The sequence below is a fragment of the Leptodactylus fuscus genome, chromosome 6 (genome assembly GCF_031893055.1).
Source record: "Leptodactylus fuscus isolate aLepFus1 chromosome 6, aLepFus1.hap2, whole genome shotgun sequence".
In the NCBI taxonomy this organism is placed as follows: domain Eukaryota; kingdom Metazoa; phylum Chordata; class Amphibia; order Anura; family Leptodactylidae; genus Leptodactylus; species Leptodactylus fuscus.
In genome coordinates this window covers 41,497,105-41,516,666 of record NC_134270.1, presented here as the reverse complement: position 1 = coordinate 41,516,666, position 19,562 = coordinate 41,497,105, and the positions used below count along the sequence as shown (strand labels likewise).

The window sequence follows — 19,562 nt, the reverse complement described above, 5'->3', positions numbered from 1 at the left end:
AAAAAAACGCTACAGGAATCAGGAAGCGGTTTTTGACATTGAGGCGGCTTTTGTTAAAAACTGCCTCAAAAACCGCCAGGTGGTTATTCGCTCCAGCACAGCGAATGGACCTTTAAAAACCGTGTTGCACTACTGGTTTTTCCGCCTCCCATTCACTTGTATTGATTTCCTGAGGCGGAATCCGCCTCAAGTAAGGGCAGCTCGCTTCTTTTTTCTGTTAGCGGGTAGAAACCGCTAGTGGAAAAAAGACTGCTAGCGGTCTACATAGACCTCTATTGTGAGGGGGTGGATTTTGAGGAGCATTCCATGCCAAAATCCGCTCCCTCTTGCCCCATGTGAACGGGGCCTAACAGGATCAAAAGATGAGAATGGACAGTCTGAAGTGCGGTTGGTGAGGGGATCAGTACTATGGTAGGTGAGGGAATCAAAGCCACCTGGGGATTGGGCAGTTATTTCTTGACGGATCCTATAAATTTTGTCATGAAAATAAGTGGCCAGGTCCTCTGCACTAAGGTCTGTGAATGGTGTCTGCACCTTGCATGTGAGTAAGAAGTGGAAAGTTTCAAAATGCCTTTTAAGGTTACTGTAGAGCAGGGGTGCTCACACTTTGTCAGCATGTGAGCTACTTCTTTAAATAACAAAGCTCTAAGATCGACTGCCCACTTCTTGTGGGCGGGGGCGGGAATGTGGGCAGGGCGTCAGTGGGCGGGGCTGGGCATATGGGCGTGGCCGGGCAGATCGTGAGAGGTGGCCGCCCAGGCATCCCCGCTGTCTGCTTCTTCACACCGCAGGCTGAGAGTTCTCTCTGGACACTGGCAGGCTGGGGCTGCGGCAGTGCTGCGCAACATACTACGCCTGTTACTACGGCCGGACGGCATTCTATTTTTGGCGACAGTACAACACCCACTACCTTAGGTTTTCAGTATAGCGGACCCTGCAGGCTCCCCGTACGGAGAGCTGTTACCATTTATACCCAGGATCATCCTGATTAGGACCTTACTTTTGAACTGAAGAGTCTGAAGAAGATATTTGAAATATCGAAAAACGTTTAACTCTACCCTAATAAATTGTTATTGGCACATCCTTAAGTGTGACGTTCCACATTTATCTATATACTTGGGGTTGGGACCCTACGTCTACACCTACCCATTACTTTGGGCCTTGCATCCCTCAATCACGTAAACTTCTGTTTGGGCACAGAAGGGAAAAAGCGCTATATTTGAAGTACAGTTTGGTTTTTGGACATCAACCCACTTTTGCAGAACCCCTGAATTGCCATTAAAGTAAAATCTGCAGAGATGTGACCCCTCAAGGGATTTATCATGTGGCATAGTGAGTAGAGATGAGCAAGTACTATTCGAAACAGTAGTTTCAAATAGCACGCACCCATAGGAATGAATGGACGCAGCCGGCACGCAGGGAGTTAAGCGGCAGGACGGTGGCCCTGTCTGTGTGCCGGCCACCTCCATTCATTGCTATTGGTGCGTACTATTTGAAACTGCCCTTTCAAATAGTACTCGCTCATCTCTAATAGTAAGCATTTTTAGCTTTTGATTGTTGTATTCATTTAGTTTTTAGAAATAAATGCACACCAGATAGTGAAAAGTGAAAACTCTCCAGAGCTAGGCAAATTCAATGCTCAATATGTTGCACCCAGCTTGTGTCAGCAGGAACACACTGTCACACTGGATAAGTTCCTTCAGGGATGCAGTTTCTAAAATAGGGTCACATATCAGGGGATTCACCCTTTACTAGCATTGCAGGGGCACTGCAGAAGTGGCATAGTAGCCAAAAATCAAACACTCTAAATATGTGGTCCAAAAATCAAATAGTTCTCTTTCCCTTACGTGTACGGCTGTTTATACCCACGTGTAACATTGTTAAGTACATTATTCTGGGTACAGTGTTATATAAGCCAGGGGTTGTCTAGTTCCTTTGAGCGTTGGAAGAGTCTTTCATATGCATCTCTAGCCAAGTCCAAACAAGACTGTCAGTCATCCTTTCAATCAAGCTACATCAACAGGGACTTCCTTGTTATCTGATGATGTTGTTTGTTATGACCTATGAGGTCAGGGAGATGACTCAGTGAACATGACTTTAACCATGGGTGCACTTTCAGTCATGGCAGCCTAGAAACAGGTGCATGATGCGGTCATGAGGTTCCCACCTGACATGCAGGGCAGGCCCTCTTCCTAGGGTGACCTCTTCTGGATCAACCACTCCTAGGGGCTCCTGAGTGGTGTTGCCCCCCCCCCCTTCTACAGATAATCGCACAGATGCTCCCAAAAACTAGGTAGCATGTATGTGTCGCCACCTCAGGGAGACCACTGGATACAGATTTATGCCTGGTGATAACAGAGCAAAGTAATTCTTCATTAGCTTAGACATTCAACTACAAACTAATAGACAGTAGAAAGTTGCTATTAAGATGATAGGGCCCCCTATCTGCAACAGATAGACAGTAAAACACTGCTATTAAGGTGATAGGGCCCCCTGACCTACTGGGCCCCATATGCAGCTAATAGACAGTAGAATTCCACTGTTAAGGTGATAAACTGTTAAACTGCACAAGTTGCACCAATGTTATGGGCACCTATTAACTGGTGGTTTTATTACCAATTGCATTCTATCAGAGGTTTTCTCATCACATTATTAGGTACAGTTGCTGTCACATTGTGTTTCCACACTTATGGATACAATGGCTTGAGAGAAATTCTCTGAAAAATAAATAGTAAATATGAACACAATGTTAATCAAAAAAGTTCATCACATGCACGTAGCAGAGGTGAACTCTTACTCGCCTTTCTCTTTCTGGGTCTGTTCTTTCTGTATGTAATTCAGTACTGCACAAAGTAAATACAAGTGAATACAATAAGGGACATGATGTTCTATGTTGCCACCCCAGGCTATTATTCTGAAGTGTTCCCTGGCTTAGGCAGCTCTTCCGAGGGCAGAGCTTGTCATTCTCAATAACCTATCAGCACACAGAGGATTCTGCTGATATCCAAGAATTCAGTCAGTTTTCGGTCCATTGCATCCTCAGCATTTCTACCAGAATACATCAGGATTTCTATGTTGCTCTACTAAACCACATCCATGGCTTTCATCTACTCTGCCCTCTATAAGATACCAGGTAATATATGGGTATGACTGGATGATGATTCTGTTTTCCTCTGTACTCTGACACTGTGTGTATATACAACTGGATGATGCAGCAGCTTCACTGGGACACTATACCGAGGCATCCTTGTATAAATACTATGTTGCAGATTAGAATGTTATTATTTAGTCAGTTGTGAATCTGTACTTACTGTTTTGCTTCCTGACAATTCTATTATTCAGCGGTATCAGTGTCGTAGATGTAATAGGGTGAAATGTAATTCTCTGACTGCATTATTTGTACTGTAGGATAGATTTACCTGCAGTCCTTTGTAATACAAGTAGTATATACTTATAGTGTAGCACCAAACAACCAAATCAGCTCTGCTACATCTAACAAGTCAACTACTATATCTATGCTTTTTTTTACTACATTGATGGGACAGATAAACTAATAATTTCACCAGTATTTTCGGCAATGAGTCTAAAAACTGGTGACGCTTTCTGTTTGTGGGCCTTGTGCCATATGTTGGTGGGGCTTGTTGAAAAGGTAATGCGGTAATTACATCAAAAGCCAACTGATAAGTGGTGTAGAGTTAGACTAGACCAGGGGTCATCAAACTACAGCCCGCCGAGGGTATTTGTCCAGCCCGCTGCATGTGGCATCACCTGGATCGCTCACTAACGGGGAATCCGATTGCTGCTTTCAGTTGTATGTGCACTTGCACATACAACTGAAAGCTGTCATTTTAGGCCGCGTGAGAGTGAGCTCTGCCCCCTACAGAGAGTGAGCTGTGCCCCTGACACAGGCGCGATGACGTCATCGCTCCTGCAGTCTGAAGCAAGGAGGATGCGCAGCGGCTCTTCAGGGGTAAGTATGATAGTGTGTGAGTGATTGTACTGAGGAGCATATAATACAGTGTGTGTGTGGGGGGGGGGTACTGAGGCGCAGATAATGCTGTGTGTGGGCGGGCGTACTGAGGAGCATATAATACTGGGGGGTGGGGGGGCGTACTGAGGAGTATATAATACTGGGGGGTGGGGGAGCGTACTGAGGAGTATATAATACTGTGGGGTGGGGGGGTACTGAGGTGCATATAATACAGTGGGGGGGGGATACTTAGGAGTATATAATACTGTGGGGTGGGGGGTACTGAGGTGCATATAATACAGTGGGGGGGTACTGAGGAGTGTATAATATAGTGGGGGCACTGAGGTGCATATAATACGGTGGGGGGGTACTGAGGAGTATATAATACTGTGGGGTGGGGGGTACTGAGGTGCATATAATACAGTGGGGGGGGTACTGAGGAGTGTATAATACAGTGGGGGGCACTGAGGAGCATATAATACAGTGGGGGGGCGTACTGAGGAGTATATAATACAGTGGTGGGGGTACTCAGGAGTATATAATACAGTGGGGGGTTAATGAGGAGCATAAAATACTGGGGTGTGGGGGGGTGTATTGAGGAGCATATAATACTGTGGGGTGGGGGGGTCCTGAAGAGCATATAATACAGTGGGGGCAGGGGCGTAACTACCGTGGTAGCAGCAGTAGCAGCTGCCACAGGGCCCGGACCATTAGGGGGCCCGGTGACAGCCGCTACCGCTGCGTTTTTTTTTTTAAATAGGCTGTTACGGGCCCTATTCACTTGCCGATCCTGGCTGGGCCGGGATCGGCAAGTGACACTGCGGTCCCCACAGGGGCTATCATTATACTCGGGGGTCTTTGCAGACCCCCGAGTATAATGATTGGCGGACCGGAGAGGTAAGGGAACATAAAAAACTGTTACTTACCTCTCCGCGATCCTGCCAGGCCTCCGTCCTACTGTTGTCTGACGTCTCTGACGTCACATGAACCCGGCATGCTTCCCGGGTCATGTGACGTCCGACGTCATTAACGAAGGACGCGAGAGGAGGACAGCACAGCACAGGAGCCGGGGAACAGGTAAGAAGCAACAGTGTTTTTTTTTTTATGTTTTTATTCCCCGGGTCTCCGATTATTATACTCTGGGGTCTGAAAAGACCCCAGAGTATAATAATTGTTTATGGGTGTCCACAGAGGGACACTATTGGGGTTAATACTGTGTGCAGGAGACACTATTGGGGTTAATAGTGTGTGCAGGGGCCACTATTGGGGTTAATAGTGTGTGCAGGGGCCACTATTGGGGTTAATACTGTGTGCAGGGGACACTATTGGGGATAATACTGTGTGCAGGGGCCACTATTGGGGTTAATACTGTGTGCAAGGGCCACTATTGGGGTTAATACTGTGTGCAGGGGCCACTATTGGGGTTAATACTGTGTGCAGGGGACACTATTGGGGTTAATACTGTGTGCAGGGGCCACTATTGGGGTTAATACTGTGTGCAGGGGACACTATTGGGGTTAATACTGTGTGCAGGGGCCACTATTGGGGTTAATACTGTGTGCAGGGGCCACTATTGGGGTTAATACTGTGTGTGCAGGGGACACTATTGGGGTTAATACTGTGTGCAGGGGACACTATTGGGGTTAATACTGTGTGCAGGGGACACTATTGGGGTTAATACTGTGTGCAGGGGACACTATTGGGGTTAATACTGTGTGCAGGAGACATTAGTGCCAGTAAGGGACATAATAGAGTGCGGAGGAGGGGGTCGGTCGAGGTCTTCGGCGTCAGTTGGGATGGGGGGGGGGGGGCATGTCAAAAGTTCGCCACGGGGCCCCGCCATTCCTAGTTACGCCACTGAGTGGGGGGGGAGTACTGAGGCGCAGATGATACAGGGGGGTACTGAGGAGTGAAGGGGGGGGGCGCTACTGTGCAGCATATAATCTTAAATTTTTTTAAAACCATATTTTGTCCCTCCAGTGGTTTGAGGGACAGTGAACTGGCCCCATGTTTGAAAAGTTTGAGGATCCCTGGACTAGACAGTCTAAGGTCCTTTCACACGGAGTTTACGCTCCGTGTATTCTGTACATTTTACACTTGTAAAATGTAGTTCGCCATTGAGTTCAATGGCATGTTCATATAACGCGCGTCTTTTTGTGTGTGGGCGGGCGTACTGAGGAGCATATAATACTGTGGGGTGGGGGGGCATACTGAGGAGCATATAATACAGGGGGGGTACTGAGGAGTATATAATACAGTGGATGGGTGCACTGAGGAGCATATAATACAGTGGTGGGGGTACTCAGGAGTATATAATACAGTGGTGGGGGTACGTAGGAGCACATAATACTGTGGGGTGGGGGGTGTACTGAGGAGCATATAATACTGGGTGGTGAGGGGGTGTACTGAGACGCAGATAATACTGGTGAAGGGGGGGGGGCTACTGTGCAGCATATAATCTTAAAAAAATTTTAAACCATATTTCGGCCCTCCAGTGGTTTGAGGGACAGTGAACTGGCCCCCCTGTTTGAAAAGTTTGAGTTTCCCTGGACTAGACAGTCTAGGGGCCCCTTCACACGGAGTTTACGCTCCGTGTATTCTGTACATTTTACACGTGTAAAAATACACGTGCGAAATGTAGTTAGCCATTGAGTTCAATGGCATGTTCGTATAGCGCGCGTTATACGAAAAAGCCATTGAACTCAATGGCTAACTACATTTTACACGTGTATTTTACATGTGTAAAATGTACAGAATACACCGAGCGTAAACTCCGTGTGAAGGGGCCCAAACACACCAGATTTTCAAACAGCATCCGACACGTTGTAAAATCTGGACTGCAGAGTCTATAGGTTAGACAGGTGTAGTTTATCTGCCCCAGTGTATATGCAATATATTTTTCTGTATGTATGTTTATCGGTATTAGAGGGATATTGTCACTCCTTAGGGAGAGACCACCATATAGGTGTGTGGAGACTTGTTAAGCCTTTAGCACTCCACTTTGCAAGGAACTATGGGAAGAATATGCAAATCCGCCTTCCATGATGTAATTAGGAAGACAGTTGCTGCCTCATTGTTGCAAACCAATAGAGGGCGCTCACTGGAATGTGCAAGCCTGTCTTAAGACAGGATTCCAGTGAAATAACCCAATAATGGCTGCTCCCTTTAGCCTCATGCCCGACCTTCCAAGAGGCCTTTGTTTAGCAATGACGCTGGGATTAATACCAGGTATAGTCTCTCAATCGAGGACAGCTGTTTCGATCTGGTTGGATCTCATCAGCCCGATGTAGAGAGGACTATAACCTGGTAGAGGTGAGAGGCTTAGACAGGGTTCGGGGGATATTGTCACTCCTTAGGGAGAGACCACCATATAGGTATTAGAGTAATATAGAGTAATATAATTTAGAATATTGTACACCCTTACTATAAATGATAAGAGCATTTGAGGTGACTGAGGAGGTCCAATTACAGGGTTGGCGAATTTACACAGGTGAAATAACTCCAAGCCAACCCCTAATCTCTTTATAGTAGAACATTATTCCTTACTCCTTAGGTATCTTACCTTCACAGTCATCTGCAAATAGCAGATCATTCAACAGTCAGACAATAGGACCAGCAATAATCTTACATCATTATGTAATGCTAATAACATAATCCCTGGATACATTTCACAGCAACCAGACAGTCTGAATTTCTTGTGATCAGTCTCTTAACCCCTTCCTGCTGCAGCCATTGTTCGTTTTTACATTATCGTTATTTATTCCTCACCTTTGAAAAGTCAAAACAATGTAATTGGAAGCCAAAAAAAATCAGAATGCGGTGGAAATGGAAAAAATATAGTTGTGTCATTTTCTTACGGTTTTTGTTTATATGGCATTATGTTGAAAATTACGTGTTTCCTTTATTTCGTTAGTTAAAACCCTTAAAATAATAAGTCTGTAGTAAAAAATCCTCTTCATTATCATATTCTGACACCAGTAACCATACAGAGTTGTGTAAAGCCGGGTTCACATGGGTTTTTTGGACTGGATTTTGACGCGGGAAGCCGCCTCAGAATCCGGTCCAAGAAATCTCTCACGTGGCTAGCCGCGACTGCATGCCGATGCAGTGCACACAGAGTTTTCTGGCATCCAGTCACGGCATACCGCTCTGGATTAGGCCCAAATGAATGGGCCTAGTCGGAAGGGAGTGTCGAGCTGCGGAATCCATGTGAAGAAAGGACAGATCGCTTCTTTTTTCCGTGAGCGGGAAACAAACTGCTCGTGGAAAAAGGAAACCAATTGAAGTCAATTATATTTAAAATTGTAAACTCACTGTATCATGACAACCTTCTAGTTTAAAGGTGCTCTATTAGAGATGAGCAAGTACTGTTCGGATCAGCCGATCCGAACAGCACGCTCGCATAGAAATGAATGGACGTGGCCGGCACGCGGGGGGTTAAGTGGCCGGCCGACGTCAAAGCGGAAGTACCAGGTGCATCCATTCATTTCTATGGAGCGTGCTGTTCGGATCGGCTGATCCGAACAGTACTCGCTCATCTCTATGCTCTATCATTGCCAAAACGTGTTTTTAGATACTGATATGCCTGAATAGCCTTTAAAAAGGCTATTCAGGTGCTGCCACTAGTTTATCAAAAGACCCCCCGGTTTTTCTTAAATATCAGTAAAACCGATATGCAAATGTTTTCACCAAGCACCGTGGGCATTCCCCAGGGCAAAGTGAGCACCCGGGCATGCGCCATTTTCTTGTAGCTCGCTATAGAACAGCAGGGAGCCAGGAAGGTTACAATTTGATAATGACAAGTAAGAACGTATTTAGTTTTGCATGAATTATAATCTACCCCATGTGTTTTTCATATTTACAATATGTTTCCGTCTTGAGCCAGAGTCTGTCTCTCTTGTCTGATAAGAAATTAACTAGAAGCCTGTTGCCATTTGACTATATATATATATTCAGGTCATGACTAGTTAACTCTACAACGACAGAATTGCAAAGTAAGGCTAAGGCCCCACTGGCCGTAAAACGCAGCGCTAAAGCCCTGTGGGAAGAACCGCGGCATGAACGCACTGTGGTTCTTCCCGCAGCGCTTTGAACAGAAAGTTCAGAGTTTACCTCCGCAGACTTTCTGTTACAATTATATCTATGGGAATGCCACCCACGTTTCCTTAGATATAATTGACATGCTGCGATTTTCAAAACCAAAACGGTTTTGGAAACTGCAGCATGTCCGCGCTGCGATTTTTCCTGCAAAGTGGGCATGGGATTCGCATGAATCCCATCCACTATGCAAGCACTGTAAAGCGCCGCAATTTTTACCGTGGTGTTTCCGACGCGGGCAAATTGTGGCGTTTCCGGACCGTGGCGCCCCGGCCTTAAGGGTTTTCTTTGCGGGACAAGCTGTAGTTTTTATTGATACCATTATGGGTGAATGTATGAAGTTTTCATCACTTTTGTTTCACTGTCACTTATTTTAGTTTTTTTGGGGATTTGAAGTTGCAAAAAACTGTATTTTTTTTTTCTATAATATGCCCACCAAATATATAAATATTAAAAATATGTAAGAGTTTAGGCATTTTTGCATGCGGCAATACCAGATTTTTTTTATTTTTCTCATTTCTCTTATTGTGTACAGTACTGTGCAGCTGTTTTAGACAAGATTGGAAAAATGCTACAAAATAATTAGAATCCCTTTTTGAACTAAGACCATGTCGGAATAGCCTGACTTTTCTTCTTCTACCTTTATTATTGCGATACACGCCACCGTTCTGGTGTTATTTTGTTTTTTTTTGCCATATGCAAATGAGTCCTCAAAAAGCACAGGGGAAGACGCCTGTGTTGTCCAAAGACTCTCCAGTGTCGCCTCTTCGCTGTGTCATCAGCCAACTGTGCGTGTCTGTTCAACCATTTTCCTGTGGTCTCTTACATGAGCACAGCATTCAGCTACAGGAAAATGGCCGAACTGACATGTGCAGTCTGCTCTGCGTGCTAAATATGCTGCCGATGATGCGGCAAAGAGGCGGTTGGGAGAAGAAAACAGAGGTGTCGCTGGAGAGTCTTCAGACAGCACAGGGGGAACGCCCCCTGAGCTTCCTGTAGGCTCATTTGCATACGGCAAGAAAACAAAATAACACAAGAACGGCAGCGCGGATCAGAATAATAAAGATCGGAGAAGAATAGCCTTTCTTGAGGATATCCCGACATGATCTTAGTTCAAAAAGGAATTCAAATGATAGAATCCCTTTAAGATGCATTGCAGAGAGCCGGATACAGAAGCGGACAAGGATTTCAATTCATCTTTATTGCTTTCAGCTGCAGCAGATTTCTGGATTAGGGGCACATGGCAGAAATATTTACAGGAGCACAAGACACAAATTTAATTTTCATATAAAGTATATCACTGACCTGATGTTGTGATGGGAAAATGTACTGTACAAGTATACATATTGCATAAAATATTCTCATTGAGGGTGACAGCAGTAAAAGGTTTACTCCCACATTATCTAGACTAGATGTAATGGTGTTTGACAACCACGTAAAAAAAATTGCATTACTTCTCGTCATGACACATTATTGCTAGGCCTGTTAAACAAATTGTGTTGTGAAGGATAGCAAGTCTGGTAACGTGTGCAAGGAGTGGTAAACATGTCCAGCTCATATAAAATGTATGTACCTAAATAAAAGTGGATTTTTAGTATTCTAACTTTATAAGAGTGAGGGTCCATTCACACGGAGGAAAATAGCGCTTTATTTGATGCTGAATTTTCCACGCTGAAAAAAAAGCCTCCCATTGATTTCAATGGGTTCCGCTAGCTTTTAGAAAATTCAGCGCCAAATAAAGCTCCAATTTCCTCCGTGTGAATGGACCCTGAGGTCTGAGGTAGCCATGTGTATAGAGGGTGATGCTGGCGTACTGCGTTTTCCTGCCTCTCTTTGTGGGTTTTTCTGTCTCTTTAAGGATTTGTGTTCTCACCTTCTAAACTTCCACTTTCCAAACTGTCTGCTGTATCTATATAAGTCTGCCTCTCTAGTCACAACTTAGTTGAGCAATGGGTCCAGTTACCGATCGTGATCTGTTCGGAGGCAACTTTTTGTTCTTCTGTCTGATGCTGGAGTCTCTGTCTATGTCCTAATCTCTGTTTGTGTCATTCCATTGAGGATGACTGCCCTTTGGGCTTCTGATCTGTTTGGACCTGTTACAATGTAGATTCATTTATATTCTGTTAACTATTCCTATATGGACGCTTTGCCCTTCTGCCATGCCCTTCTGTATACCATTCAGTTATATTTATATCTCACCATTCTGTGGCCTTTGGGTATCTGCAATATCTCTGTTACCTGTGACATTCAGGTTTTTGTGTAGACAGGTATGTCCTTCCGTTATGTCCGTATTTCTGTTACCTGTGACCTTTGTGCTTCTGCCATGTTTGTACCTCTTCTAACAGTCCTATTGTCCTGCCTTGAATTCCTATTTTAGACCCCACCTGTTGTCTCCTTATTCTGGTCTTTTTCTGTCTTAGTGACTCTCACAGTTTTAAGTCTATGCACGTATTCTGTCTGCTTTGATTTTAGCCTGTATTCACACTATTCGTTTTGGCAGGTTGATGTGGTGCACTGCATAATAGTCCTTATCTCCCTGGTCATCTGCTACCACAATCGGACCACTGAGAAGTCTACTTAAACAATGCTTTTAGAAGTGGCCCTCAGGCCTTGTTCACATCTGCGTTGGTATTCCGTCCGGGGGAGTCCGCATGAAGCAGTGTGCCAGTGAAAGCACACGGACCCCATAGACTATAATGGGGTCCGTGTGCTGGCTGCCAGATCTCTGCAGGGATCATGCAAACAGGAAAGTAGTTCACAATCTTCTTTCCTGTGCATGATTTGTGCAGTCAGCGCGCTGCAAGCGTACGGACCCCATTACAGTCTATGGGGTCTGTGTTCTTTTACTGCACAACGCTTGCAGTTGCGTTTAGTATTCTGTTCAGGGCGGTCCTCATGCGGACTCCCCCCGGACGGAATACCGAACGCAGATGTGAACGAAGCGTAAACTAAACCAATTTGGTATTAGAGTCTGCTGTCTGTAACATGGAGGTTTTATAAGTGGAAGCTGAGTCTTTGTAGAACTATGTACTCTCTATGTAGTCCCATGTGGTTATCCAGTGGTACAATATTATAGAGACAATGGGGCTGCTTTATCAAAAGTTCTAGATTCACCTTATTATGGCTTTGTAAGAGTTTGTCTAAGAATAATTAAAACAACCCTTCTGTTAAAGGGGTTATCCTATCTATATTGCTAGCTTATGTGGATTCAAGACTTTTCCTAAATACATTGCTTCAGCAAAAGTGCTTTGTTCGGCTGTTCTCTTAATTTATTCACTTCATTGTTTGCACTGTGTTTCCATAACCACAGACCTGGGGATGATCTTATCTCTCCGCCCAGGACAAATGACGTAGCTCCCTGCTCTCAGGAGGGGAGGGGGAGCTGAGTGCTAGGAGCCAGCTTGTATTTCTGAGCTGTTTATCTCCCTGCTCTTCCAGTTATCAGCTCTGCTAATTGAATTTTGCTGATAAAGGAACACGCAGGCATGCAAGGCCAGCAGCATAGAAGCAACTCACCGCTGGCTTTACATGTGAGACAGCAAGTGAAACCCCGCCCACCAATTAACGGAGAAAACCAGGAAGAGAACAGAGGTTTACAGCCTGCAAGTTGGTGACTCGGTGACTTGGGAAAACCCTTTTAGCACCGAAATTTCAACAAACACATGCCTTACTTTTTGGTCTGATTCCTCCAACTCACATTACCGTCTTCATTTTTATAAAAGAGCTTCATTAACAATTGACGCCACCTTTTTGATGTAAAAACAAAAGTCACAAACCTCAGGTTTTTGACTTTTAAATGGCCCTTGCAACAAAGATTGTCGAAAGTACTCTTTATACACTGCCGTCGCCATTGTCTTATAAGGGGATAAAGAGGGAATGTCTGTGACCATAGGCCATGCCAGATTAAAGGTTGCTTTAGGGCCCCTTCACACGGAGTTTACGCTCCGCTCATTCAGACATGTATACATGAGCGCTTCAAAACACATCCCATCTCATTCACTTTGATGGAAGCGCGTGTAAAGCCAGCTTGTCTCTTCAAACAACTGATCAGCGGGGATCCCAGGTGCCAGTGGATGATCTATCCTAAGGGTAGGTCATGCGTTAATAAGACTAAGCAACCTCTTTAAAATATATATATAGTTGTATATATTAGGATTTGTCTTAATCACATTAATTTAATTTATTTTCATTTTGTTGTCTTCAGGGCTAAGATATTTTTTTAAGGAAGAGAAAAATCAGTTGTGTGATTCCACTACAGAAGATAAGGAATACATAGCACCACTATTTCAGACTGTAGCAGAGACTCCTCAGCCTGTCTCCACTAGAATTAGTGGGACAGTCCCTGAATGGATCACAGGTAGTCTGTTCCGCAATGGACCTGGCAGATTTGAGTTTGGAAATGACAAGTAAGAGTAATTATATGCAATACTATAATAATAATTTACATAACTATATGACCAAATAAGCCTATGTCTACTGAATATCATTATACTTCTATGTCAGTCTATCTGCTATTTGTGGAACCAGTGAGGATTCTCTAAATCACAGACAGGGAAAGGAGAGCTACAGGCTGCTGAAAGATGACTTTTTTTTTTTAAACTTAGATTATTTTACTCTGTCCTTTCCACTTTCCTAACAGCGGGTGTGACACGGGTGGGAACACCAGCCCCATTAGGCTGCCTTCACACGGAGTAATGCCAGGCTTGTAAAAATCCTCATTCATAGCCGTCCTCGCGAGCGCTGCAGAAGGCTTCCGAACACTTCCCATTCACTTTAATGGGAGCGCGTGTAAAGCCGGCGTTACGAGCACTCCCATTGAAGTGAATGGGAAGTGTTCGGGAGCCTTCCGCAGTGCTCGCGTGTACGGCTGTGAATGAGGATTTTCACAAGCCCGGCGTTGCTCCGTGTGTAGGCAGCCTTAGATGTATTATAATTTATGCCAGAAAACAGGTTTTAATGACGCCTGAAATCAGTTATGTGATGGTGAAGATTTCAGTGCCAGCACGCAGCCTTGGGAGGGTGCGGTTCATATCTGCCGAGTCTATGCTGATTGTGGGCATTAACCCTTTCAGTAATAAGCGTCATTGATACCCCAATGCTCGGGCCAAATCTAGCACTTTTGTATGCATTGCTTTACACCGCAATAATTTTTTCAGTGGCTTTGCATATCCCAACTATTTTTACCATGCTTGAAATAAATGGCCTTATTTATTGAATATTTTTTTCGCGAGAAGTAGAAGTGTAAGGGTGCATTCACATGGAGGAAAATGGTGATGAATTTGGTGTCGAATTTTCCATGTGGAAAAAAAAGCCTCCCATTGATTTTAATGGGTTCTGCTAACTTTTTTTTTTCCGCTAGTGGAATTTTCCAAAAAAAGGTTTCCTCTGCGGACTTTCTGTTTCAATTATACCTATGGGAAAACCATCAGCGTATCCATAGGTATACAGTGGTGGGAAAAGTATTTAGTCAGCCACCAATTGATCAAGTTCTCCCTCTTAAAAAGATGACGTCGGCCTGTAATAGACAAAATGAGAAAACAAATCCAGAAAATCATTGTCTGATTTGGAAAGAATTTACTTTTTTTCCCCACTAAACCACACCCATTTTGGAAATCACCATGTGTCCGCACCATAGTTTTTACTGCAAAGTGGGCATGGGATTTGCTAGAATCCCATCCACTTTGCACTGACTGTAAAACGCTGTGATTTTTTAGCCTTAAGCCAAAGCCCCATGTTGCAGAAACGGTGCTTTTGTTTGCAGATTTTGCTGCGGTTTTTTGAGCCAAAGCCAGAAGTGGATTGAGCAGAAGGTAGAAATATAAGAACTTCCTATATATGTCCCATTCCATGTGTAGCCATTCTTGGCTTTGGGTCACAAAACTGCAGCAAAAACTGCAACAAAAAAAAGCGTGGGGCCTCAGCCTTAAAGCAATCTGCGGTCTCTCACAGTCCGGTCATGGGAGCAAGAAAAGAGTAACATTCATGGCATACATTTCATTTATTACATTTTGCGTTTTTTGGAGGAGGAATTTGAGTCAGTTTCCTGAGCAAATTCCTGACCAAAAAACTGTGTGAACGCAGCAGACAAGTGGAACATCCATGAAAGTGTCCCATCTAACTTTACAACACTAGTGAGAAATCTGCCCCAATGTATTCCTATTGTACATCTGAATGGCACAGTATAAGGATTACAAGAACAGAACTATCTCAGTATTTGCTATTTTGCAGATATAACCACTGGTTCGATGGAATGGCCCTTATGCACAAATTCACAATTGAGAATGGAAAGGTAACTTACATGAGCAAGTTTCTTCGAAGTGACTCCTACATGTTAAACGAAAGTGCCAATAGGATTGTGGTCTCTGAATTTGGTACAGTGGCCATGTCGGACCCCTGTAAGAACGTGTTTCAACGCTTTATATCTTTGTTCGAATTACCAAGTAAGTAACTTAAACATTCTTTGAGATATAATAGTAACCTCCAAGATACAATTTTATATGATTTTATACTGTTACATTACAGATTAGAATCATGAAAAATGGGGGTATAAAAAATGGGGATCATACTCTGTGGGTGAGGCAAAAAAGGAGGATCATATTCTATGTCAGGGACATAAAAAAGGGGTCATATACTGTGGGTAGCCAGAAAACAGGTGTCATATGTACTGTGTGGGAGCCAGAAAAAGCGGGTCATATGCTGCATGGGTGCCAGGAAAAGATGGGTCATATAAAAGCGGTTTATATACTGCAAATGGGAGGTCGTGTCCTACATCACGTAACCAATGATAGCTGGGTTGGATATGCTCAGTCATACCGATGAATGGAGAGGTGACCCACAGATCTCCTGAGCAAGCATTTACAGCACAAACAGTGAAGGCCAAAAGCAACCCAGGCATTGTCAGAACCACAGAGGTAGATGATTGTTGAAAGTGAGTATAAAATATTTATTTTTTATCTTCAGTCCCTTCCTTCCTATTTTATATAACTGGAAAATCCCATTAAGAATATGCTGATCTACAAATGGTTTGCCAGCTCTGCTTAGCATCTTCTAAGTGATGAAGAACCTGACACATTGAGCATGCATTATGATATGCGGGCAGTATGTTATAGAGCAGGAGGAGCTGAATGATATATGGTTTTAATGGAGAACTTTCAGAATGACTTGTATTTCATTTATACTTGTCAACTTTTACATGCTGGCCTATCGGAGATTAGGTTCCCGAAGCATGTGATGAAAATTTTCCCGTGTCCACACCTCCTTTTAGTAAATTTGCAACAATTTTTTTGTGACATGTTCCCTTTTCATGATGTAGACACAAAAGTTGCCAGTCATACCCTTTTTGTGACAAAATGTGTATAATATGACTGGGAGTCTGACACATGTGGGAGCATTCTGCCAGGCCTGGGTGATTTGCCCAGTGTTCCAGGGCCAGTAAATTGGTCATTATACCATGTAGGTCCCAGTAAAAGGGGTATTACACCATTTGGGGGCTGGGAAGTGCCAAGTCAAAAGTTTGCTATGTCTTTCCTAGTTACATCTCTGCATACAGCACTTGGTGAGGTATAACATGCATGGGAAATCTGGACAGGATACTATAGATAACTGTCAGCTGCAAGTTTGTACAACCCACAGCTAAATTATTTGACCCACTGAACATTCCAGTGGGCTGTCCTAGTCAGTGACTGATAGCCATCTCTGTGCATGCTGATAAAAAGGCAGTCAGTCATTCAGTGACACCACCAACTGGACACCTAGGCCTAGAAAGAGCGGGGATATCAGCATAAGTATAGCTTGAAGTTCCTGGGTTCCAATGCAAAATCTATAATGGGTTCACTTTTTACCCTGTACCAGAATAGTAGTATATTTGTGTTCTCAGGACCTATCAGGATTTGGAGCCGACATCCCATACATCTAATCTCCTGGGTTAGTCAATAAATAACACAATCTTTTCTAATAAAACTATACATCGATCTGCTTAGTATCTCTTGCTCTGTATCATAACATAATTTAAAAAGCTTTGACATTTCTTAAAGAGGTTGTCCAGCTTTTTTTTTTTTTCTTAAATATGCCGGGGGAGATAAAAATATCATACTTACCCGTCTCCAGTGCTCCGTTGTCCTCCCAGCGTGGTCCAGTACTTCTGCCTCCAGCATCTTCTCATTCTCACCAACCTCACATTCCGCGTCTCCCACTCACACACCATCTCCTCACCACGCCCTGTTTCTGTAGGTGTCTGTCCTAGGACCCCTCCTGTTCTCCATCTACACCCTCGGCCTTGGTTGACTCATATAATCTCATGGTTATAAATACCATTGCTCCTTCCTCACCCCTGAAATTATAAAGATGCTAGTCCAGGCCCTCATAATTTCCCGCTTACAGTACCGTAACACCCTTATCCATGGACTCCCAGTGAATATTCTCGCCCCCCTACAGTCCACCTTAAACTGTGTTGCTTGTTTAATACACCCCCCCCCATTCCCCATTCTTCATTAGCGGCTCCCCTCTGATAATCCCTTCACTGACTATGCAATGCCCAGCGAGTAGAGTTCAAATTACTAACGCTGACATACAAAGCCATCCACAACCTGTCCTCTCCATATATCTCTGACCTAATCTCCCACTACCAACCCTCACGTAACCTCCGATCCTCCAATGACCTCCTACTCCGCTCTGCTCTCATCCGCTCCTCACACAACCACCTCCAAGATTCTCCCATGCATCCCCCATACTCTGGAACCCCTTACCAAGACACATAAGACTGACCCCCACAATCACAGGCTTCAAGAAAACCCTGAAGACTCACCTATTCAGGAAGGCCTACAACCTCCAATAACACTGTCACCAAATCACCATCCGAACAGTTTCCCCCCTGTCCTTCTGTCTCTTCCCTCATAGATTGTAAGCCCTCGCGGGTAGGGCCATCTATTCCACTGTGCCAGTTGGTCACTGTTGGTATTGTATAATTTGTGTACCGTATATAAACCCTCAAATGTTAAGCACCATGGAATTAATGGTGATTATATATATATATATATATATATATATATATATATATATATATAAACAATATTAAGAATAACAGGTAGTGACATCTCATGCCCTTTGCTGAGGCCTCTGATAGGGACTTCCGCCACACATCATCACTGAACCAAGAAGACCGCACTGCACTGGGACACACCAGAGCATTGTGGAAAGGAGAGTATGAATTTTTTTTTCACTACCTGCAGCTAATTTAAACATTAAATGGGTTGTCCATTTTTGCCTGTATTCTGTCAGATATCCTATGAGCCAAAAGGGCAGAAAAAATATTCCATTTGAGTAATAGAATCTATCAAAGTATACACCAGACAGGAATTACATATGTCACTGTCAGTCAGAAATACTCTGCCACATACTGTATACTGTATTAATACATTTAGCACCTCTTTTGACATCCTATGTGTCAGAGTCAGATCTACAGCAGCTATGACCTTGGCTTAAGTAAATGAATGCTTGGATGAGCCAAGCAATTTGGCAGACACACAAGTCTCTTTAGCAATAGCAAATACTCACCCAACCCAGCTTGAATCTCAGCAGGACACACCAAGGAGGGTGGAGGAGCCAACTGAATGTTGATAAAGAGATAACACAGGGAAAGATTTTTTTTTTTTTGATATCTGAGGCTTGGTTCACATCTCTGTTCTCCTCTCCGCATGAAAAGTGCAGAGAGAAACATCCTGAAAGCAGCACTTTCTCATTTTTTGTGCGGAAACCGAGTGGAAACCACACAGACCCTATTATTATCTATGGGATCCACAGGTTACCTTAGATAACTGTTTTATTATGCAGATTTTTTTTCCATTTGGGTGTCCCCAAGTGGACTCCCTGAACAGAAACCCATGCGCAGATGTGAACCAGGCCTGACATATTGATTTGGAATAGTGGTATAATATTAAATTAGACTCAATGTCAGAATGTTGAGACAAGGGTGTGACAAGTGACTGCCATAAGCTAATTCTAATTCATTTACTTCTGCAAAAGATTAATGTATTCAAGATGCAATACTTAAAGTGCACCTCCAGTTATATACAACTTTTCATACATGAATAGTACATATCTTATTAAAAAAATTATGTTTTCTACTCAACTTTTCAGTAGATATTTTCTACATATTAGTCTATGTAAGGGGGAGGGGTGGAGAAGATACTGCTGGAAAAGACATTGAAATAATTGCTGCTGCTACACTCTGCTACTCTGACCTTTTCAACAATGCTAGACTTGCAGATAAGAGGCTACCAGTGCACAGAATGTAGGAATAAATCAATTAACCAGCCACAGCTCTATGTTTGAAACAGAATACAGAGATGAATTGTATGTAAATAAGCAGTCAGATTGAAGATAAGATAAGACAATAAGGAGCAGGAGAACTGGTTAACAAATGATGAAGGAAACATCTTAAGATATATTACAAAGTTTCTTATATTTAAATGCGAAAAGTTGAAATTGAAAAGTTGTT

General features: G+C 43.6%; 1 protein-coding gene across 1 annotated transcript in view; it reads left to right on the top strand.

The window, feature by feature from the left end:
• The first annotated feature begins 2,949 nt into the window (after positions 1–2,949).
• Positions 2,950–19,562, top strand: part of LOC142210550 (carotenoid-cleaving dioxygenase, mitochondrial-like) — a 40,255-nt gene continuing 23,642 nt past the window's right edge. Inside the window, exons 1-3 of the mRNA XM_075279795.1 lie at positions 2,950–3,133; positions 13,272–13,473; positions 15,296–15,507. Of these exons, the coding sequence (XP_075135896.1) occupies positions 3,097–3,133; positions 13,272–13,473; positions 15,296–15,507 (451 nt within the window). The 5' untranslated portion in view covers positions 2,950–3,096. The remainder of the gene's footprint in view (positions 3,134–13,271; positions 13,474–15,295; positions 15,508–19,562) is intronic.